This window comes from Dermacentor albipictus, chromosome 8 (assembly GCF_038994185.2).
Source record: "Dermacentor albipictus isolate Rhodes 1998 colony chromosome 8, USDA_Dalb.pri_finalv2, whole genome shotgun sequence".
Taxonomy (NCBI): domain Eukaryota; kingdom Metazoa; phylum Arthropoda; class Arachnida; order Ixodida; family Ixodidae; genus Dermacentor; species Dermacentor albipictus.
In genome coordinates, this window is record NC_091828.1 from 90,121,580 (window position 1) to 90,146,260 (window position 24,681).

The 24,681-nt window shown below is 46.1% G+C and overlaps 1 protein-coding gene across 1 annotated transcript in view; it reads right to left on the minus strand.

Moving 5' to 3' along the window:
• Nucleotides 1–24,681, minus strand: part of LOC135911343 (uncharacterized) — a 609,973-nt gene that overhangs the window by 390,077 nt on the left and 195,215 nt on the right. The window contains exon 3 of the mRNA XM_070523691.1: nucleotides 6,807–6,939. Coding sequence (XP_070379792.1) covers nucleotides 6,807–6,939 — 133 coding nt within the window. The remainder of the gene's footprint in view (nucleotides 1–6,806; nucleotides 6,940–24,681) is intronic.

A 24,681-nucleotide genomic window follows, 5' to 3' on the forward strand; every position in this document is an offset into this window, starting at 1 on the left:
TTCCTGCGGGAGCATATACTGTAACACTATTCGCGCTGAAGGCCACCTAGTGGAGCCGATGCGAATCCGCGCATGGGCGCGTGTCTGAATATATATTCAGACAAAATTATTTGCCCATACATGACGCGGGTTCGATTCCGCTCTGCACCAGAGAAATGTTTAATAATTTTGTTTTGTCGTGGAAGAGGAGCCCATACGCACTGATCCCCGGTTTGCATCAAAGAACAAGGCTCATACCCAGTACCCACACATACACGTTAAACGCTAACCACTCGATAGGGATAATGGTGGTGGCATTTTTACTACTCTCGATAACAACAGGAAACTGTAACAAGTCAGCACCGCGGTACAGTTGTTACAGCTTCTGGCTTAAAGTTGTACCGTTGCTGGTTTCTATATTACACACTGAGTAAATTTTGGATGTCAGATATTGCCGTATCTCACACAAAGCGCGACGACTGAATTAACGTAACAACGTTACTGATTCTCTTCTATTTGTCATCCCAGGCTATCCATAGGCTTTCCTAGAGTTTCAGTACAAGGCTCCATCTTCTGAAAACCAACACCTTGGTCAGTCCTTAGCACACGGGAACATCGAATTCAGGAGGCCCACTGGATTTGTTTTTCTTTGTTTGTTTGTTTATTTGTTTTTTTACTCATTTACTCGCCCAGTCGATGACGTAAGAGTTGACGTGTATTTGGTTCTACTAGAGGCTGCAGCGTTGACATTGCGCTCTATGCATCAACACGTTCATTCAAGTGCTGCAACGACATTGCAGAATGATGCTTGTTTCAGACGTTTCGCGCGACCGTGCAAGATAGAAAGCGGGTATCTCACACGGATTGAATGTCCGGTCTATTTCGCTGTATACCACAATAAGAAAAAAACTCTATGGAAATATTTCTGGCTTTGCTCGCGTCGCCGCAAGCGCGTGCTTTCCGGACGAGACAATGCACCGATGCATCATTTCCGTTCCACCCGAACTTTGTTCGCGTTCGCACACCCTCGATGACGTTCGAAAAAAAAAAAGAAAAAAGACGGCACTGAACTAGTTCTCGGGTAGCTATATTTATCCTACTGTCTTCCAAAAATGGGAGGTATGTCTTCTTGCTTGCAGCGAAAAGGAAGAGCTCATTGTCCTATTCACCAACTGGCACTCCGTGCGCCTTTTCTACGGCGAAAACCTGTCGTCATCCAAACGTACATTTTACCTCAGTGGGCGCAGGTCTTGGTGGTGCAGTTCTGCCGGTAATAATTTGGCGAGCGTGTATATTGCAGCGACAGAATTTAAGTGCTCTAAATTGGGGTTGCTTTGTCACTCTGTATGCGTGTCTACTCAAATTGAGGACGACGCAAGGAGCTATGGAAAGAAGAATGATAGGTGTAACGTTAAGGGATAAGAAAAGAGCAGATTGGGTGAGGGAACAAACGCGAGTTAATGACATCTTAGTTGAAATCAAGAAAAAGAAATGGGCATGGGCAGGACATGTAATGAGGAGGGAAGATAACCGATGGTCATTAAGGGTTATGGACTGGATTCCAAGGGAAGGGAAGCGTAGCAGGGGGGGACAGAAAGTTAGGTGGGCGGATGAGATTAAGAAGTTTGCAGGGATGGCATGGGCACAATTAGTACATGACCGGGCTTGTTGGAGAAGTATGGGAGAGGCCTTTGCCCTGCAGTGGGCGTAACAAGGCTGATGATGATGATGGTGCGTGTCGCCCGTTCGCCCATTCTGTGTCGCCGACATTGATGACGCCCAACGACGCTTTTTAATTGCCCTCGTTAGGCCACCTTGTTTTCCCCGTGGTGACCATGGCTGCAGCGTAAACGAAAAAGAACACTTCTCAACCTCCTCCACCAGGATCTTCAAATACGCCAGTGAAACTATGTGTGGAGTGGAGTGTGGGAGTGGAGCGCCATGATTACGGAGCAACGAAATTTTTTTCCTTTATTACACTGAAACAACGCGAGCAGTGCAGCGCAAATGATAATTACAATAAAGTGAGACATGCACAGACTAATGAGTGACCACATCTCGAACAAGACACCTTCATAAAGTCACTAAGTTATTGTCCTGTTCGTCGTTTTGGGGGTGAACGCAATTACTTGAGGAAATACCAGGCAAGTGAAAACGAGATGGCGGTCTTCACGGTGGGTGAATGCAGCTATGACAGCGTATCAGTTCGGAGACGTATCGCTGCAGTCTGTTGTCTTTACTGCTCGTCACCTTGGTTAGGAAGGGTGAGAGATTGCCAGTAAATGTTTATTAGTAGTACAAGGGAGTGATCGGCACAAGAAATGTCCCAGGCTTCAGCGAACGTTTCGACAAGGAGATAAGGCAAGTTCGCTAGTCGGAAGGATGGTTCCGGCTAGAAATATCGCTGAGTGAGTCAGGAGCGGTGGAACACGGACTTTCTTATCCAAACATTTCCAAAACATTGGTTGGTACATGTCTCGTTTCCCCACTGGCGATCGCTTCAATTCTCAATTCGGCTGTGAATCTACGTCGCAGAAGCAAAAGCTGATTTACGTACTTAAAGGAAACAAATAAGCAAGTCGTATTTTGTGTACTTTAGCGAGAGCGGCTGTATATTGTTTCAAACCAGTGCGAATAACTCAGCATATATTTAGTTTTGCTGAAATAACAATGCAATCAGCATCTTAAGCTTGACTGCTTATCGTATTTCCAGCATATGCTTTAAATACATTTAGTTCCGGACACACATACACACGCACGCACACGCACACACACATAAACACACACACACACACGCACACACACACACGCCCACACACGCACACAAATGTATCATTTTGCATCCTGGTTGTCTTTGCACTAACATTGTGTCTATAAGTAGGTAGCTAGTAGCCCGATAAGCATACTTTCCTGTGAAAAATAGAAGCCTCAGTAGGAAGCTAATCGTTCAACAAGGAGACTTGGCTTCGGCAGGGCGACAACTGCTTTTGTTGGCAGCAATTCTATGGCTCACTTTCCCTGCAAGGGCAAGAACAAACGTGCTTGCTCACAGCAGTGTATTCGCTACACCCCTAACAAGGAAAGTCAGCTCTGTGAATTAAACCTACCAAGGAAAGTTGTTCTCCCAAAGACACGTCTCCTTGTGAAAACGGTCACTCGAGGCAGAGGCTCCCTTCTTCGGGAATTGTGTGTAGCTTTGCTTCCGTCTTCCTTTGAATTCTTTATCTCGTTTACACTTGCGTCCTTCTTATTTTGCCTTCTGGATACAAAGAAATGACGCAACATAGGATAAAAAAAAAAGTTTGACGTCATTACGCCCTTGTGCACTTCGACTGTCGAGATGCCAGCCGCATTTCACTGAGAAATATGTAGCAGATTCCGAGTGCTGAAGATGCGGAGGGGAGTGCTTCAATCTCTTTTAGCAGTGACAGACATACCTGCTGCGTCTCAGATGGGCTCCTGTAGAGAGAATGAGGTAGACCTTGCCTCTGCTACTCGATTTATTTCTCTTCTACCGCAGAAAATGACTAAATGAGACAATGGTAATGCAGATCTCAATCAACGTCTAACTGCTGTCGAGGACGCTACAGAAATGTTGATAACATACATCTCCTGAGCACGTGCTGAATGCAGGATCCGGTCAATTATGAGAATGTTCATAAGGGATATACATACCTTTTTTTTTTTTTTAACATGCTGCGCGTGCTACAATTCGAGCATGCGCTCCACGCAACGGAATTCATCATTTGGAGTGTAGGAACGTTGTAAATTTCGAATCCAAATCGAGCAGTCTGCAAATTCTATTCGTGTTCCATGAGACAGGTTTGAAAACTTTCGGGCAGTCGTTCCTTGTCGAACTTCTGGTACAGACAGGGCAAGTAGTTCCTATAAGGTCAGAAATGTTTGCGAAGCCACTGGATGCGTCCGTAATTTACAGAACTCACAGCGAATACAAGGCAACGTTAATGAAGGTGCATGTTTTCGCGCTTTCAAGGAAGAACTCCGCTCTGTGCACTAAAGAGTTTCCCACAGGCTAACACAGATACAAATAGAATGTATTACGAAGTCTCACGTGAAGCGAGGCCTAAAGTTTGCATCAATACGAATAAAACTTCAATGAATGAACGACACAATGATAGGGCCAAGTGTCATACTACAGCATATGTGACATGAAGCTTGGACCTGAAGTTATGTGTTCATTGCCTTTACAAAAACAATGGCTGTGGCTTAGCTAAGGTTACGCCCAGGATGCGAAGCATACTAGCCTTTATTTTAACGCGACAGCGTTAAGGAGATCGTGTCGCAGAAAAGCCGGTTCGTCGGTGTCGGTGTCTGCAGCGTTGCATCTTATGAATAAATCGTTGTCGCGCCGAACGCTGCGTTGCTCGACGCTCACCGCGTCCGATGCGGGGGGCGACGCCGCGAGCGACGGCGCGAGTTGGAGCCCCGTTTCTGCTCTGTCGTGACGTCATGGTGTCACGTGGTATTGAAGGCGACACCGCCGCGCCTGAGGAGCTGGGTTGAGCTCCCGTAATATGCTTCGCATAAAACTCAAAGATACTGACGCTGCCTTCAGAGGTAACAAAACGAACCCAACATATCCACATGACTTAGGCAGTTATTTGCATTGAAGATGACCGCTTACTCATTAAAATAGAAATATTTGCGCTTTATTAAAGGGTGCATGTTTGCACAGCGCGCGAACGAACCAACAGGGACAAAGACGTAAGAGTCGTGTTACGTCTTTCCCTAGCGCTGTAAGTGTAAATGCAGACATACCGACTCGCCCAGCTAGCTACCGTATTTTTTAAAAGTTTACGTAGTTTTAAACAAAGTCAGGTGTGCTATCATTGAGTGAAAAAAAATGTGCTTGTTGTTGCAGCCCTCACGGGCACGTCTTCCTGGACGAATGTGAAGATTAATGGTTTTTTTATTCCAATATTTTATTGAGGGCAAATGATGCTTCCTTTCTTCATGTGGCGTGCAAAATGGCAGCTTCAGTTAATGTGAAATGCACTGTTTTCATCGTTGATTTCGGCATTTCTGCATCGCCTATGCGCATGCACTTCTTCTAGATCCAGGGAAGTATTCTCGTCGCTATACAAAGAGAGGATCGCGACGAAGCTTCCAAGCCTATCGATTGAAGTAAGCGCCCTACAGCGCCAGCTGCGAGGTTGAGACAAGCGTCGGCTCCCTTGCACATAGGCCAGATGGCGCTACATGTTCAGGGTAAACGCGGATGAATTGGGAGTGCATCCCACAGGCACCAGATGGGGACCTAAAAAGCTTTTCATGTTAATCTGCTAGATGGCGCCAGGTGGGAATGATCGGGCGTACATAAATGTGCGTAAGCTCGGTGTTTCTGGGCTCTTTAAAACGCATTTCTCGCTTTCCAAGTTGATCGTTCAGGACAACACGTCGCCATGTAAAGGCAAGCACTGGCCATCATTATGCATTCGAGCTTACAAACATTGCCATGCTGTGGGGCTATCAAATCGGAAGTGAACCGAAAACAGCAACAAACCGCGATGTTGTTCGCATCGTAACTGAATCGGAAAGTTACGATCTTTATCACTCCGGAGCGAAATCGAAAACAAGAGATAACGGTTTTTTGGTTCAGGTGACCTCACCATTTCTGGAGCTCCTCACCCATAGATTGCCTACACTTGCGGATCGTGCTACCGCAGTTGTAAGTGCACGCCAACTTGTCGCGCGGTTTTAAACGTAGCGGCGCCATTAGTACGGTTTTCAGCCTAATGCGCCAGACGGCCCAATAAACGTGTTAACAACCGACAACAGTTGCATCGCATGCGACGCTCGGACTCACCTGCTCGTGATGCGTGCAAAGTAGGCGAGACACTGCGAAGCACTTACACTTGTTGCTTGACCACAGTATGACTGCGAAGGTTAGGCAATGATCTCTTCGTCAACGCCTATTAACTGCAGGTCATCAGGATGAAAAATTTTGCTGGGCCGCCGGCCTGACATGTCTAATGAAGCGAGTCACCAGGGCTATCTTGAACTACCTAAGTTAACACAGGCCTAGATTCAGGACTGTGAACGGGCCCTTCGAACAGGAAATGATTGCGTCCCGCTGTTTGGCCTCATCGTTACTCATCAACTCCCTATTATTTTCTCCTCCTCCCTTTCCTCCTGAGCCAAGTAGCACGCTGGAGGACTCCTCTATTCTTCTCTCAAAATTGTCCTCTTTCTCTTCTCCATCAATAAAGCTTCGCTTGACATAGATTTGAAGAGTGCTGTATAGTCTGCGCCATTATTTTGTAGCTACGTCCAGCCTGATGAACTAGCAGGCACAATCTTTCAGTGCATTTTGACAGAAGTGTCGAGTTTTTGTTAAAAAAAAATTAATGTGTACAGTTTTTTTTTTTCATCCGTTACGCAAACGAACTTGAACTAGTTCGAACCGGTTTGAACCACTATGTTTTCCTCCTGCAAACTGGAACCGATACCGAATCGATTTCGGTGAAACGGAAGCGCAAGAACTGGACCGAAAAAAAAAAATTTGCTTCGTCACTCTGCTTCTCGGATTTTAGAAACGGCGTTTTCATCCAACTTACGCGGAATATAAAGAGTAATAAGTAGCGCCGAGGGCAAGTCTGAAGCCACAGTAACGAATATCACAACGATCCACGTTCTGCGAACCTCTCCCACGCACAACCGCAGGATCCCGGCGGTTTTAGATCGATCAGGAAGCACCTTTAGGAAGCATTAATGCTTAATCATCCCGTGCATCATATCTGCGCCGAGTCATCGATGCGCACGACTCCGCGCCGCGTGGTGGTCATCGCGACCGGTAGTTTTCTTACCTGTTGCTCGTGCAGGGCTCCTGTCGTGCTGACCGCTCGGTGCGTATCGATCTCTCGGCGTCCCGTCGTTTGTTCTCTTTTAGTTTCTTTCCTTTTTTTTCTTGAGTTGTCGCCGCGCTCTCCGACGTGCGACCTGCGAAAAGGGAAGGTTCATCATCATCATCATCATCATCAGCCTGCTTACGCCCACTGCAGGGCAAAGGCCTTTCCTATACTTCTCCAACAACCCCGGTCGTGTATTAATTGTGGCCATGCCGTCCCTGCAAACTTCGTAATCTCATCCGCCCACCTAACTTTCTGCCGCCCCTTGCTACGCTTCCCTTCCCTTGGGATCCACTCCGTAACCCTTGATGACCATCGGTTACCTTCCCTCCTCATTACATGTCCTGCCCATGCCCATTTCTTTTTCTTGATTTCAACTAGGGATTTCAAAAGGGAAGGTTATACGCCGCTATATTCGCGTGGAGCGGGTGCGTGGGAGTCGTTTGTGACGGCGCAGGAAATGCGTATCCTTGTTTATTGTTTCATTTTAAATGAATCAAGGAATGTAATTTGTTGATGCATTCCGTCGACAGACCGACGGGGTACCTTTTAAAACGCCCCTTTCTTTTCCTGCTCTCCTAAATGTGGCGTGGCTTCTGCTGCTGCTGCTGCTGCTGCTGCGTCAGTCGTTAGCTTGGCGGTTGTATTTGTGAATATAGATAATTCAATATATTTGCACTCGGTTGTATTTTCAGTTCAGTTTTTTTTTCACGAGCACATAAATACATGAAAGCCGAGGAGCCTCCGGTAAACGCTATCTCTCGATAGCTTCGCAGAGTCGTGCGCTCCTAGCTGTGCGGAATTAAAGTATACCACAAAACTGGCTTACATAAACGCTGTATGCTGACTGACGAAAAAATGCCACTATGAGAGAATCTGTTCTGCATAATAAACAAAATTCACCAAAAGCAAGATTTGGACATATAATATCGCCTCATAGGAATAATGCTTAACGGAATAGCACAGTATTTATTGGATCCTTCGATTTACTTGATTTGTTTTGAGTTTTCGATTCGCTATGTAGCACTGGGTGTTCGCCCATTATTTCTTCTCCAGGTTCTCCAGGACGAGTATGTACTACAAGATGTGCAGGACCCTTAAAGTGGATATATATGTCACTGCACTATTTAAAACTTACGTTTGCTAATTATATTGACAATGTTTTTGTGTACATCTTTTAAATAAGAGCGGCTTTACCTACAGAAGACGCGGCCGCCTCCTTGGAGAAATCCGTACTTCGGCGCCAACACCTATTTCTTTATAATCGCGTACTTGAGAAAGGCAGACACGCACTCTTCATAAGGAACGGCTGAACCGATTTCAAAGAACCTGTATACAAGAGAGAAGTTGAATTCCGTGGACTATATAAAACCGCATTTTAATTTAGTTCTTCATCGTATATGCAGAAATTGCCGCAAATCCGTATAAAAATAAACGGAATCATGAACGTGCTTTACACATACGTAGCTCTACACCAAACCGCATACTATAGCAGTTATGTAAACTCGATCTCTAAGAGAATCTGAAGACGACATTTCTAATACACACGCCTTAAGAGAAAGTGTTCCATTTTACACGAGCATTTCGAAAACGTTTTCTTGACTAATTTGTGGTGCATTTCAGAGTGTATTAGAGAGCACCGATTTCTCCCCCTTTAAATATCACAGTAGATAAAGCTTGTGCAATTCCGATAATATATATATTTTTTTATTATTCAAGGTGTCATCAGAAACTCCTACATCCGCTGATGTACCGATTCGCCCTAACGCCCGATGTCCTACAACGGTGACTCAGCTACCGCCCGAAGCGCCCACGGAGACCTGACGTAGTCGAGGGTACACCAGGTGTTGATGAGCCACCAGCGGTCGCTTTCACGCACAAATGGCTAGACTGTCGACTACAGATCCGGCCCAGTTCTGCTCACATGTGTGGGCGTGTGACGCTCAAATGAGACACTATATATTGATGAACCGATATCGATGACACGATATATCGATGAGCCGCCCGCTGCTACGCTTCCCTTCCAACAGAAGGGAACCGTAGCGGGTGGCGGCACAAAGTCAGGTGGGCGGATGAGATTAAGAAGCTTGCAGGGACGACATGGCCACAATCAGCATATGACGGGGTAGTTGGAGAAGTATGGCAGAGGCCTTTGCCCTGCAGTGGTGCTGCCAGGATAATGATGATCATGATGATGATTATTATTATTGTGATGTCGATGAACTAACCACATGCGAACTACGATGGCTGGATGTCATCTCTTGAACAGGATCAAGGAAGTGAATTCGAGTATCGCGTATGCCACAGAGATGGGGAGTCCTGAGCAGGTTCTCTAACCGCGGGTGCTAAATCTCCACCCTTCTTTTCAGTTTTCCCAATAGGCCGCGGGTCATATGGTTATTCAACCTATCAATCCCCGAGTTACCACAGTCGTAAACATGACGCTTCAATTTCTTTCTCATTTTCAATTTTTGAACATTTGTAAGTAAAACAATAAGTGGCTGAGATAAGAGCCTCTCCGTGCAGTCGGTCGATTTTAACTTTTCCTTTAAGTTCAACAAACGTCAGAAAATTCAGTGCAACGTATGCCGAGCACAACCATTTATCTGATCACGTGTGTTAACATAAGGGAACCCTGAGGGTACGCTTGCTCTTAAGCACATGTAATATTACGATCGCGACCGCCATCGTTGCACTGCCATTCCGTTGAACGCTCAGGTAGCGCACCTGACCTTCAACTTCAATCAGCCCTTCACTAGATCAACCTCCGACACTACTTGCCCTCTAAATTCTCGCGGTTCATTAGCTCCGAGCGCGCGAGGTAATAAAAGTAAAACGAGGCGGGAAATGCACGATAAAAGCTCTGGCGAAGAGCCCGGTCATCGGAGTTCCGTGCGCCCAAGGCTGAAGAGCGTGGCGTCGGTTATTTCATGGAGCTCAAAACGTAATGTTCTGTACTCATCCGATAGCACTTTGCACTTCCACCCTTAAGGCGTTGCGTCTCCGCAGATTCATTTCCTCCTCTGCTCACTCCGCGTGCTTCGAGTATGCCAAACAATAATTATGAATATTATTCTTGCGGCTGAGTGGTTTGGAAATAAAAAGACATACCTCGGTGCTTTTCGTCGTAGAGCGCTTCTGGATACTGGAGAAACGTTGGGTGATCGATACTCAGTGGGTCAGAGTACCTCACGAGTTTCAGTGATGCAGGAGAAAGTCTAACTTTATCTTATCGAAACACAAATTGTAGGGCGGGAAAGTGCCGTGCAGTGTTTGTATCGGTCCACATTATGTTCCCCTAAATACGGTATTTATTCGAATGCAGGTCGACCATCCTTTTCTTTTCTTGAATATGTTCCCCAAATTTAGCTGTTCACCGATATTCACGACCAACTAATGTCAACCTACAGGCGTGAATGCAGCTGGCAAAAGTACAAAGCTTACCGAGCTTTTACGTCCCAACGCACCGTAAAGCCAGTCAAAGGTTGGGGGGGGGGGAGGGGGGGTGCGATGCCACCGGCGCAGCATATCCGACCAGGACGACTTCTCCGGTAGTTCCGACGATGATGCAGCTTGTGACATCGACTAGCAAGATCTAGCAGCCAAGTTTACGGTAAATAACGGTGCGACGTTTTCAAAGTTTCTGGCGCTCTTAATTTCAAAAGATGCGGGTAGACCAGTATTCAAATTACATCTATTTATTTTTTAATTTATCATAGGGTTCAACCTTTATTGGTGATCCACCTAATTTAGGCTATATACGGTAAACGAAATATTTTGCCAAATATGCCTTTGCCGAACCTACGTAGAGTTAAAACAAGAGTTATATAATAACCATGGCAAAATAAAAAAGTTCACCAAATGAAAAGTATAAAGGCAAGAAAATTATTGGGTTTTACAGGTCAGAACCACAATCCTATTGCGGGGATTAAAATCATCCCACAATTTCATTAGTTAGCCACAGTATGACTACCAACTTAAACAAATTGATTTAGTCGCAATCTTATTACGACATTACATTTTACAACAGCACTGTGGGCTATGAGAGACTCTAGGTGCTAGGAGAGCTAAGCGGATAGAAGTGACTTTGAAGATTGGCACTCTTCTTGTCCCTTATTCTTCCAGCTTAATTTTCTTGCGTTAGAACCACATTTCAGGAATGAATCAAGCTAGCCCAACATTATAGCGGACGCCCTGTTGCAGTGCTCCCGATTATTCTTTTGCACGGCATTTTAGAGATCTAGGCGCCTATGCTGTGCCTGTTACTACTTTGCACGCACAGTGGATGCATAATGATAATAAGGCTGGAAAAGGCCGACGCGGAACAAAAAGTAAAGGTAAAAAGGACGGAAGACTCAAGCTTGAAGTCACGCAAATGCACCAAAGAGAATCCACGATAGATCCCGTAAGATACAATCGAACGTATTCTCAGTCCACATAAATGCCGGCAAGGCATCTGGTACAGAAAGTCCCATAAAATACACGGGAACGCGTAGTTAGATGCCATGCATACAGTAAATTTCAAAAACCCGGAGTCGCCTAACACAAAAGCAGGCGGAATTGAGCCACAACAAGGAAAAACAAATTTACGTCTATTTACACCCCGACAGCTTACGTGGAATGATGACACAAACGGGAATCCGTAATTTCCATCAGTGTTGCTCGTTTCGAGAAATATCTGGAGAAATCACGTCGCAGGAACGACAGGGCCATTTTACCAGTATTTTTTGGTTCTGTAAAATGCCTGTCATTTAAATGCTCTCAAGTTGTCTGAAGGTCAACCCTCTTCTCTTCCTATGCTGGATATGCAGACAGGAGATGTTTTACAACCTCTTTTACATCACATAGTATTGCCATTGGAACTGTGCGATATTCCAATTAGCAATGAGTAGGCCTTCGTAAAAGGAACTCGCTGTCGCAGGCCAGCACAGTAACGTTTCCTTCCATCGAGTAAAAATGAGCAAAAGTAAATTCGTAAACCCACTAAAATTTATACGTTGCTGGGTGGAACCGAATCCGCGTCGCATGCGGTTAGAAAACGTCAGAATACAGGGACATGCGCCACGCGCGGGCTTCGTGGCGGCACCGCCAGATGGCGGAGCGTACCTAGAGGAAAGTGCGGAGCGGGGAGCCCGGTTCCAGTACACGCCTCATGCATGACCCATTTCGGCGGACCGTGTGTCGCTACATTCCGTCAATGCTAATCGCATTAACGTCGACATTCGTCAGGAGGTGGCTTCTGGCAGATTTTTATTGTTGTTGCTTGTATTTACAATTTTTTTTCTCTCTACGCTTAACATATATATACCTTTGATATAGGTGAGCGTGCTTTATGGGGAAACGTGTAGGGCTAATTGCAGTAGGCTGTCTTGATGCAGCGGACAAATGTACTCTAAGTTCCCATTTATCTCTGCCTTTACATAAGAACAATAACAGCGTAAATGAACAAATAATGTGTGTTGGTAGATTTCACAAGCTATATTACACTTTTCGCCAACTTCACGGCACACTACTGCTTTAACCGAATCCCACATCACGCCGGCTATTTAACCTACAAGGACTTCGCGGTAAGCTGACGCTTGCAACCGATCGTACTTACCGTACGCAATCCAGGACTGGAATGAATTCTTGCTTGGTCACATCGTTACTAAATGAAACCAGCTTGCATATAAAACAATATATATATATATATATATATATATATATATATATATAGATATATATATATATATATATATTGGATAGTTTGGATGTAGCATCTACTTTCAATTTGACGCTCGTGTTACAGCGTGTTTCTGTGTGTGACCCACTATCCCCATAATGCCAACATTGTTCTACCCCACATTCCTTAATGTTTGTCCGCACCTTATGTAATAACCCGCAAGGAAGGCTTCAGACTCAGGTGTAGCTGGAGTCTAAGTAATTTGAAGCGTGCATGAAATGTGGAGAACGGATGCGTATGGAATGGTATATGGTATGAAATGGTTATGTATATACGACGCGATGTCGAATATAGTTGAAAATAACGAAGATGGAAATTCTGTGGTGGCAATACGCAATATTGAAAATAAACCGATACCCAGATACCCCATCGACATTTACCTTGTAGCCCCTCTCGCACATAATATTAGACTGCACTATCCCCGGTATCAGCCCGCTTAAACGGCGAGATATTGCACATGTCCGCCAGCAAGAAGAACGAAAAAAATAACGTGGGGGTGGAGGGGGGTGAATGCGGAGAATACATTGCATTAATAAATAATGGTGACAGTAACCCAACTTTTGTCGGAAGCAAACGATAGGGCACCTAGAGGTCGACGTTGGCAAGCCTTAGTATTGGAATGCGCGTTAGTCTCAATACTGCGTAACTTAAACTCAAGAAAAGTGCATTACACTACATTTACTGAAGAAATACACAGTCTGTCCTTGCATAGGGCGTTTTAATATTCTGTCCATTAAATGAAGTGCGCCATCAGCTCGACCTAATTCTGAAATCGCAGCTGCAAACTTTTATTTTTAACGTGGTCATTACTGTTTCTTTTTTTCCCCCTTTCTGTCGGTTACATGCCGGGCCCTTCCGGTTGCACGCGTTTGTCTTCGAGTTAAAGCAAACCCGGTGCTCACGCTATGGCAATACACGAAAACCGTAAAGAGTGCAGGCCTCGCCGCTCCAAACAAGTTTATTTGAAATATATGTTCCACTTGATGAAGGCGAGGTACAGCGTGGGCGTCGAACGTAGGGCAGTGAAAAGCCCGAGTTCACCCAGGCTGAAATACATATACATATATTTACTTAGGGAGAAATGGTGGTGTACTCTCATGAAAACGCTTTGCTCGCTCCAAGTACTTCGTAAAAGTAAACTCATGCAAGCGTTCAGCCGCTTTTACGGACATCCGCCAAGTGGGCAACACAAAGAAAGCGCGTTCAGCAATGCAGTTAACAGGAGTAGTCGGCGCATCTTCATAAATCGTCTTGCGCTGCGGGTCACAGAGGAAAAAAAGACAACCAAAAAAACAAAGGCATAGAAAGCGCAAGAATATAGCGCTGTGGATTCGCGCCGTAATTCCTGTCGAGCCGTCTTTTATTGCAACGGCAATTTTGCGGACACTGGAGTTTGTGGTGTCCGTGCCGCCATGCTTTTGCGGCTGGATGCAACGGCGCATGCGCTGTCTACGGGGGTGAGCCAACACCACCTAGATAGCACGAGGCCTGTTCACTACGCTCCATGACGTCATGCTACTTGGCCCGAAATTTCCATTGCCAAGGCTGGCGTGACGAAAGCGGCGACGTCGAAGTCACTGTTGCTTACTCGGGAGCATCCCCATTAGATTCTATGGCAGTCGGGCCAGGTAGCATGGCGTCATGGATAGGAGTGCACAGGCCTTGTGCTATCTAGGTGGTGTTGGGTGAGCGCGCATGATGCCCCTGCACCCGGGTGTTCGAAGTCACGTGATCAGCGGCTCGCCGCTGGAGTGAACACGCGAGGACTAGTTGAGAAGGCTGGTGCTGACGTCGCGCGCTGTTGTCCCAGACGCCCGCTGCGGCACCTTGTGTTGGAGAATCGCGTCATCCGCTAATTTTCCGAGGCGCGGCTGCTGAACTGATTAAGGAAGTGACAGTAATGACGGTAACTTTCGCTTTGCGGTCAAGCACGCGTGTTCCGCGCTTCCAGCGCTGCTAATCGCCAGCTTTGCGAGCGATTGATACGTTCACCGAGTGAACTCGGTTCGGGTGTGCCTTTGGGACGCGTATCGTCAACCGCGTGCAATCGCTACCCCAATGTTTACTGCAGTTTACATCGGCATCGGTACCACGAACCATAGTCAGTGTATTACTCTAGTAATCGCTGTCAGAGGTCGTCTGTTCAAACCAAATGAGGAGTTATATTTTAAGCAAGTAGAACGTGTAAAACTATGAAATATAAGTACATTTCACAACGCAAGAACAAAAAAGAAAAGAGAACGAAGGCATAAATCAGAGATTCCGACTGCAGCACTGGCCGCAGATTTGACAAAGCCGTGACGAATTGCAGGCCGACTGACTAGAATCGGCAAGCAGTGGGGTACGTGGCAGGGAACATACAGTAAATGTCACAACAGCAAGCTAACATGATCAGGTTAAAATGACTCGAAGTAATGAGTGTAACGCAGTAGCAAGTCAGCATACATTAAACAGTGTCACAAGCAGGATATGCTCATCATGGTAACAGAAAAAGGCATATGACTAACTATAGTGTTCGTTAACACACAGGTAGTGTAAAAATCATCGATAATCGATCAAAACTATTAAGCTGACGCTGCACTTTCGCGCATTAACAATAGCGGTGTCGGACGTACAGCTTCTCGAAGCTTTGTGCTTCTTTGTGGAAGAGAGCGTTCCCTGGTCTGCGGTCATAATAAGCGGGATGCGTTTAGAGTATTGCTAGGGGAAAACAAGCAAAGAAGCAATTCAGCCAGAGTTGTTACGCGCATAGGCAATTACGAGATAAAATGAGGCAACATGCTAGAATACAAGAGCTATGGTAAAGCCTCATTAAAGTTAAGTGCTACTATATGCCGCCACATTGTTTCAAATTGGGTGCCATTAGAAACCACCATAATGATCCCCTGCCATCAACGCCCGTGGAGTTAGCGTAGTCCGCGAAGAATGACATGTGTAAGAAAAGACTGCAATTATATTTCAATAACTTTTAACGTCTAGACCTCAAGGAGATGTAGAACATGCCCTCCAGTGTCTTGTTAGCGCAGCCCTTCCATCGTTGAAAACGACAAAAAAAAACGAAAACCTTGAACGACTTCGAAAGTGATTGCAGTGCCTACGTTCGGAGGTAAACTGCATTTCTTTCTTTGAAGTTTGAATCCAGCAAAAACAAGGGCCACCAGCTTGTCCATGGAATGGAGACTTGCGAATACTCGCCCCTGTTGCGATCCACACCGGCCTTCTTGCCTTTCAGGCGCAAGCTTAGTCAGCGTTTATCGAAACGGCAACACTGAAAAATGACATGATCCCTGCCTGCGCCTCTGCGATAACGTGTCGTGCCCACGTATCTTTTTTTTTTTTGCTTCCTCACACAGTGCTGCACAAAATGCTTCCCTAAGCAGGCGCCACGATCGCGGAATGTGTCAAGGCGTTTCCTCGTATATAACTAGGACAGTAGCCGGCTTGCTGACAACCTAAGCAGCGGGTATCCTTCTGGGCATAAAGGATTTGTCTGTTGCGTTGCCCAGAACTATGCTCAACTCGTAGGTATACACCAGTACTTACGTGCGTTGGCCTTGAATTATAGTGCAAAGCACAAGTGGTAAAAGAAAGGCGCAATCCGACGGGGATTGGACACTGCTTGACAGATCGCACGCCGCATGTATACCTTCGATAAGAACGACATACCAGCTCAAAACAACATAGTTCGAGCTTGGTGTCACGGTCGCCGTTTCTCAATGTTCTGGCACCGAAATATGGCGGCCACCGTGACGTGGATGCTCCCTTCCGCCCCACGTGTACCTATAGTGTCAGCAACGTTCGGAAGGCGAGTGCTGTTTTCGGCTTCAAGGAACGCGCGCGCTCCAAGCGGTTGCCGGACATCCAAACTTTGTTTTTTTTATTTATCTTTTTGTGAATTTCAGATAGGGTGAAGCGCGGGAAGTGGTTGTCCTGGTGCGTCCGTCGAACTTACCTATACGCTCACCCTCGCCACTCGTTCAGCGATATCACAAGCGGGAACGCACGTGGTCACCTGCTTCGGTTGTCGTCCCAAATATGAAGATGGCAAAGATAAGACAGAGAAGTTCGATCAGGCGTGCAACGAGCGAAACACGTAAAAAATCAGGTCAACCTGATTTGATCAGGTTGACCTGATTGACCTGGTCAACCAGGTCTGGTGACCTGGTTACCAGGTCCCTGACCCTGACCCTGACCAGTCCCAGACCTGACCTGGACCTGGTGACCAGGTTGACCTGGTCAACCTCATTCGATCAGGTTGACCAGGTGATGATTGATCAGGTGATGACTGATTGATCAGGTGATGATCAGGTTGATCAGGTCAACGTGATATGGCAAAATTGGGGCATCACAAGTGTTGCGCGGCTCAGTGGTGTTCTAACACCGGAAATTCCAGTTCTGCGAACTTTTTCAAGTTTTCTAATGAGAGCATGTAGGCACAAGTGTATCGCTTTGTTTTCTGAGCAGGCATTCATTTTGCATGAGTAAACAACTTCTGCGCAAGCGTCAGTGGACTGACATAGGAGCGGTGTCGCTCGACACATTCGTCATGACGGTAGCCCATCTACATGCTGTCGGTGAAAGAATTGTACTGAAGGGCTTGAGTGCGTGCTTGCTTTTATGGATAAATTACGTTGCTTTAGGCTCAGCTTCGGTATGTGCAAGTATTTGAGCATCTGAATTATAGACGAGGCCACAATGCTATTTGTTTTGCTGGCAAAATGTACTTAACAGTACCAGCAATTCAAGTATAGACTATTTAATGCGAATTAAGTACGAACTGGTAATCCCCCTTGCGATGAAGAGTGCTAATAAGTTGTATTTTTTGTGAATGGTTGTTTCGCTGCGTTACTGTGCTGTCAAAATAATGCCCTAATAATCACTGTACTTTCCTATATATATGAAGATGACACGAAGTTTGACGACTGGCAGAATATATGCGCCTGTATGTCCTATAGAATCATGCTCCCTCATTCGGCATGTAGTTTAAATAATGAGAGCAATTATAGGCCACTTCCTGTTCATGCAGATGCATGGGGTAGTTTAAAATTCTGTGGGTCCTTACCTTTCATACTGTCAATGAAATACATGTATTGTACTCTACCTTCTTTATGTAAGCCACAAAATGTGTCGCTGTCATGACATACGTAATAGTCAAGTTCCGTGTGACCAGCCCGCGATGGTTAATTTTCGCATTGGCTTGGATCTTGTGGAATCTATGTTCGCTCATTATGTACAGATTTGAGTTGTGAATGATAATTGCTTCTGAAGATTGACACTTTCGCACTGCGTGGAGGTCAATCATTTTTCATGTACAGAATGTGCGAATAAAAACAAGAACGTTCAACTTTTACTTGTGTTGAGTTTTGGCTGACTGAGAAATCGACCAGCTTTAGCTGATACACTTCCCAACAAACGAACAAATTAAACGAATGATGGTGCCAGGAAGCTATTGCCTTGATGGAGCATGTGCAGCGCGCTAATGTGAAACCAAACATCAGATTTATCTTTGGGGGTGGCCAAATGGCTTCGTTCCCATGCTGAAAGAAAGCTCCGTGAGTGGCGATTGGCTCAATACAGAACTACATGGCGAAGCTCAGTCAAGCAAGGTTCTGCCAAACACGTTTGCGAGAATAGCAGTTTGAACCAACATTTATTGTTCCGTTGCATATGGTTGGCACAGAGCGTGGACCTTTGCACTGCGTTACCCAAAATGTATCGGGATACACCGCACGGGATGTCGGCGCCTCGTAACAGCGAGAAGCGTCGAACAAGGCGACGGTATGCGCACGCGCACAAAGGACTGCGGCGCTCGTCTGATGCTCGTGAAGCAAACAGCGTACCAGACGGCATTTGAACTGCACAGTGCTTTTCGCGCTTCCGCATACTATCGATCACATCGACACTTCGCGTTGTAATAAGGCGCTGAAGTGCCATACTGTTGAAACTCACGCATTATGGTTAAAAAAGTGTTTACGACGTTATTCTCCAAGTGCATCTGCCTCACTTTGGCACGAAGCGTAAGAAAGACAGTGGTAATTTATTTAACTGTCAAATATTTCCTTTAAAATGTTCGTGTATTCCAGAACAGGAATCCGCTTATTGCTTTTATGAGCTTAAACTCTTTTCTTTACGTCAGAAAAGAAACGTCTTCTTAAGCTGATCTCGCGCTTGGGCAGCGAAGTCCACGCGTTGCAATCTAACACATTGATATTGCATTCGCTAATTACAGGAATGTTGGCAATGAAGATATGCGACGCAAAATGGCTGCCACCGGCGAACATTGTCTCTATTAGGAAGTACGTCACTGCTGCGGCATTTCTTAAATTAAAGAAAATTGTTCCGATTTACAAAAGTACTGCTCTTTTGTACTGCACGAAAACATTCCATTCACATTTGCCTTTCATATTGAAGAACCTGCCATGGTTGTTCACACTCTGTTTGGTTTCGATATTTATGGGGGCGATTAGCTAAATAAACAGACTAGTCTCAAGCGCAATTCATACAATTTATTGCGCACGACAGTCAATACCACAGAACGCACATTTGCGATGTGGTATTTGCCCCTTTCTTTTTCATGTCGAATACTTTTCTGCGAGAAACCTCCTGCAAAATAAGGGGAACTCCGAAATGTAAGGGACTCGCACCTGCTCGTTGGTAGAGAAGCTCGTCTTGCCACGCTACGATTCGCCGTCGCTCGCCTAACGCAGTCAGTGACGATTTCCACGTCTACGTGAGTACAAGTCGCTCTAGGAGGGGCAGTAGTCGATGCTTTCGTAGTCAGATCGACAGGCAGCAACAAACACACAGATAACGCTTCCACTTATGGCAGAACAGTTAGCAATTGTGCTCCATCTTCGGTGGTCCAAAGGCCGTCAAATTGGCAAAGAGTCTCTCGCACGGCGCTTGAACCGATGTTGCGATCGGTCAGTCGCAAGAAACGCGTGCAAAAGTACTTCTGCCCGCAGGGGGTTCGGAGTACTAACACACAAAGAACGCCCGAATACAGATCACCAAACTGGCTTACGCAAGGAGGAGGAGAGAGTGCAGCGCAAACTGATCGTCCTCTTGACAGCGCAGCCAATCTGACTCGGCGCCGCAGGGTGAAGTAACACCGCTGCCGGAACCCTTCGGTGGATTGAAGCTGTCCGTAAAACGAACGCCTTTTCAAAAGCGCACCTTCGTTGTCCAAAGAAAATAAAGCTGCGGAGCCATCGGGTGTGCTTGCGAAATAGTCTACGACGCGAGCGACAGCTCGCGTGGTAGCAACGTTTAAGCACAAACTTTCCTCGAGGACCAATTCAACGTACGTAGCTGCGGCGCAACCCCGAAGTTCTCGAGCAAAGCGCTCGAGATTTCCTCAGCTCGAGGAGCGTTTTGAGTTGAGGCCGATTTGTGAGATGGAGAATGGCCATCAAAGGGCGTTTGAATTGGAGGGTGGAGGATAGGAGCGTTCACGAATGAGAGGGTCATACAAGCTTCGCTTGTCTAAGTCGGAACGTCGCTGCTCGTTTGAGCTCGGTCGTACGCGCGACTTTGTTGCTAGTTCCTCTCGTCTTCGTGTTCTGGCCTTCTGTTTACTATAATTATAAAAAAAAGAAAAAAATGGTTTAAGAAAAGGTTTAGTATCTTGAGGTACGAAATGTTTTCGCTCACTTGCCGTATCTATAAGGAGAAAGTGGTTCCCGATTAGCGCGTAATGTATTCTTAAGCAACTGCAGCTCCTGCAGAATCCCCAGCACTTCCTGATGTTTAATGAGCGTAATATCAAAAGACAATGCTTCCGTGTTAGAACGGCTAGTTTTGCAAAAAACGCGAAGCAGTGAGAGTCGGTAAAGCGAAAGAACGCTTACCCTGCTACCTAACGTTTTACACAATGCACGGCTGCATGCTTGTGTCCCCGTTCATTTGCGCGCGCAAAAGCTTGTTGTTAATCTTCTCTATCCGGCATAACAGCAGCTAAAGCACAGAACCAGTTGGCCCGCAAGCCCATCTGTCGTTTACACAACTGCAGCGCCAACTATAGCCTGACAATATCTCACCACGCGGCCCAGCGGTGCTGCGTCGTCTGTTGCAAATCCGCTCGAAGTTGTAAGCACCCCTTCCCTCACGCCTTTTATTCCCAAGCTTGTTTACGAAGAACAACTCCGATGCTCCTACCTCTAAGGTTTGCCAACGTCGCCGTAACGTACCTCTAGGCCTAAAACCCAAGCAAATATGGCTGGCGAACCGGTTGCGGTAGTTGTCTTAAGCCTCCTTTTGAGTGTTTAGTAAACACCGTTCGGGGCTCACTATTTCAACCCGCAGCGGTTCTTGGTCGTCCTCCGTTATTCATGCCAGTTCACGTCTTTTCTGAAGTTGGTGGGCGGACAGTGAGTGTAAATGTTTTCACCTGCTTCGCACAAAGGAGCACCGACTCTGGTCTCCTGAAGTTTGACTCCGATTCAAGGCCCCCAAAAGGAACTCAAAGCGCTAATGCACAGCCTCGATATTTTGTGTACAAGATAGCTTGAACGTGAAAACGCTTTATGTCTGTGGAAGCTACGTTCACACTCCAGCTCTACCGGCTTCGTAACGCGTTTTACGGGGTTAGGCCTGGTTGCGTATGGTTAGAAAACTATAATTAGAAAACAATTTTGAATGGCTTCTATGCTGTTTATGAGTGTAATGTTAGCCGTGTCCTAAATGGGACCCGGTCCACCAAAAGTGCAATCTGAAAAATGTGGCCCCATCGCGAAGGTTTTCCGACACTTCTCCTGCTCAGGAAATTTCGACAACCTTTGGTTCTTTAACGTCCACCTAAATCTAAGTACCCCCTTTCGTGTTTTCGCATTTCGCCGCCATCGAAATGCGGCCGCCCGCGGCCGGGATTTGACCCCGCGACCTCGTGCTCAGCAGCGCAACATCACAGCCACTGACCAACCACGGCGGTCAGGTTCCCAGGAAGGTGAAGACGTGAAGTTAAGGGCAGAGGGTGAACCAGACTCCTACTGTTGACCACTGCACGTCTGTGCGCGTGTGTGCTGAGTCTGTACAATCGTGTTTCTTTGGTTGTCAGAATGGGGGATCTTTCTTGGTCAGTAATACAATCCCTACAGTAATCATTAAACCGGAAATCATTATCATTAAATCATTAAACCGAACTAAGAAGAAAGCAGAATGATAGTTATCTTATTCAAAGGGACATTAAACAAAAATTCTTTGGGTTGTATTCGTAAATTACCATTCCACAATTCTCAACAAAACCGCGCTTACCGTGAGAAAACGTTAATGCGGCGAGCCGGGCTAGTTGGTTGCTGGATCTCGGTTTCACGCCTGCAGCGCGGATTCGAAAAAAAGAAAGACACTTACACAGAATGAAAGAATAAGACTGGACGAGCGTTGGACATTAACTGAGTTTATTACGCCGACACACAGAAATATATATTATGCTGGCGTATAATACCAGGTGCAGTATAACGTACTACACAAACAAATGTGCAAACGCACAAATCACGAAGAGAACATGTTCCACGAACGCTACAGCTACACGAAGAAGCAAGCAAGCAACAAAGACTATCTCCAGTGCACGCGTGCTAGGCTTTCGTTCGAGGACTCAAGCTCCTTCTGTTTTCTGTGATAGAACAACAACGTTGACACATTTGTCTTGATTACTGCCAATAGCCGTGGCTTCAGAAATTTCTCTGGGGACCTGATCTTCGTCCTTGCGTAGCACACGTGTTGCGTCTGATGCCGCAGTACACACGCCTCTGCGGCAATGGTCCCCCAAACGTCCCCCGCTACTCGCGCATCTACTGCCGCCCAGTGCTCCAATCGTTCGGCCCAATCTTTCATCAAGAAAGCGTCCAGATTGGCCGATATCGCTTCTCCCACACGAAAGCCGTAGCTCGTGCTCGACGCCAGTCGTGCAAAGAACGAACCGAATTGCATATTTATTTTTACAGACGCTGCCAGATTTGCGGCCACCGACCACAGGGTAGAACACACACGCGCACACGCACGCACACACACACACACTCTCTCACACACACACACACACACACACACACACACACTCTCACACACACTCACACACACACACACACACACACACACACACACACACACACACACACATGGACACACACGTGCGCACGCACACGCACACACGCACACACACGCACACACACGCACACACATGCGCGCGCACGCACAGAGAGAGAGAGCGGGAGAAGGTATATAAGGAAGGCAGGGCAGGGTAAATGCAGACAAACTTTTCTGTGGCCAGGGAAGGCCGCCGGCATTGTAAATTTCATTACCACCTTCATTTTTTAGTAGTGTCGCCAGGATGTTCTGTTCTTAACTGTGGCAACAGGTAAGGTTAATTCATTCCTGTGTGCGTGTTTTCACTACATCTAACGCTACAGGCCGAAGTGAAGGGCTCTATGTATCATGCCCTCAACCAAGAAGTTGCTTGTGGGAGTGATCTTCCATGGATGGCTTATTTGTCAGTGCTATGTGCAGGGAAAAAGGTACGGGAAAAAGATGTTACAACCACGGAAAATTTCGAGTGTCTGGGAGTTGGGTCACCTCCCCAGAATGGAGGAGCCATACTGAGACACGGTCCACAGTTTGCCTGTGAGCCGAAGGAAACCCTGGTCGGCACGCCGTCTTTGGTTAGGAAGGAAGCGTGGAAACCTAATGAGCAAGACAGGGGTCGTTGTATAGATGAGAGCGTGGACTATATAAGTCAAGACAGTTGGTATGGACAGAAAGTACCTGGCTGTGAGTGCGTGTGTTGATTATTTGAAAGAGCAACAAACTTGCCAAGCTTGTAGGTGATATATAATGGGGGTTTGTGGTTGCATCTATGACAGTTTATGAGAAGAAAGGAAAAGAAGCGGGTACAAAGAACTTCAAATATATAACAAAGCCTTCAACTAAGACTGAGAAGCTGGCGTTAGAATTTCGCCAAAAATTTATCCTGTCCTGTATGCGAAAGATTGTTCTTGTTGCTAAGAAAGTTTCTCTCAACATTGCCACAGACTCTCGATGTTTGCTCTTATTTCTTTACAGCAAAATAAACAAAATGTCGTTTTGCGTTCAATCATCACTGAAAAGTGCAGGTAGCAGAGTGAAATTTCTAAATTTCTCCAGCTACATCCCTCCGCACAGGCGGCAATTGATCCATTTATGTTTAGAAGTTCAAATGAAATTAGAATTTTTTCGAGAAAATGAAGATGTTTCAGAGTCCCTTTCTTTCTATTCCGTTGATGCTGAAGATCTTCTTTATTCTATTGTGCAACATCCAATGCTCCGAGTCATTAGGCACATTACTGACAATTTGGACCCTTTCGAGCTTTCACAGCTCCTCCGGATTATCGCCTGAAGAGTATCTTTTTTTTACGGTCCCTTTACATTGCCAGCACTCTTGTTTGTTTTAAAGAGCAGTTTTTCATTCAGAGGCATTGAGTATAGGCTCGAACATACTTCCCGTTGTAAGTGCAATTTTCATTAGTTGTTTGTGAGAATCGCATAATTTCGCCCATTGACCCGGCTGACAGAGGTATTGTTTTTAGCTATGTCCATGACTGTCTGTGGGCGTTAGGGAAGGCCGAGCCTCAGGAGCGAAACAGTTGTTTTCCGGGATATGTTGCATATTTTTGATGCATGGCTACAAAGGATTCGAGTTCACGAATGAACTGCCACAGGGTGGTTTCCTTCTATTTTTTCACGTTTTTTTTTTTTGAAAGGCATGTTTGCTCCAGTTACAAGCCGCGGTCAAAACATAACTCCTCGGATATGATTCGGCACATTCAAAGCAAATGAAAAGGGATGTTGCTATCAACAACCTCCCGCAAAGTTCTGTGACAACCTCGCGGGCCAAAGCTTGCAGCGCCAAGTGGAACGCCTCTGGAGAAAGCCGGTTTCCCCAAGGAACTGATGGCAGTTGAAGGAGGTCTCTTAAGGGTTGTGAAGGATGAAGGACGTGCTCGCCAAGGCGCTTCAAGCAGGTAAAGCTTGAGGCACGTGGCCCTGCCGTATATTCATGGCTTTTGAAACTGCCTAAAAAAAGGGGGGCAATGAAATGTGGACTGCAGGCTGTATTTTCTGGCTCCAGAAATGTTCCCCACA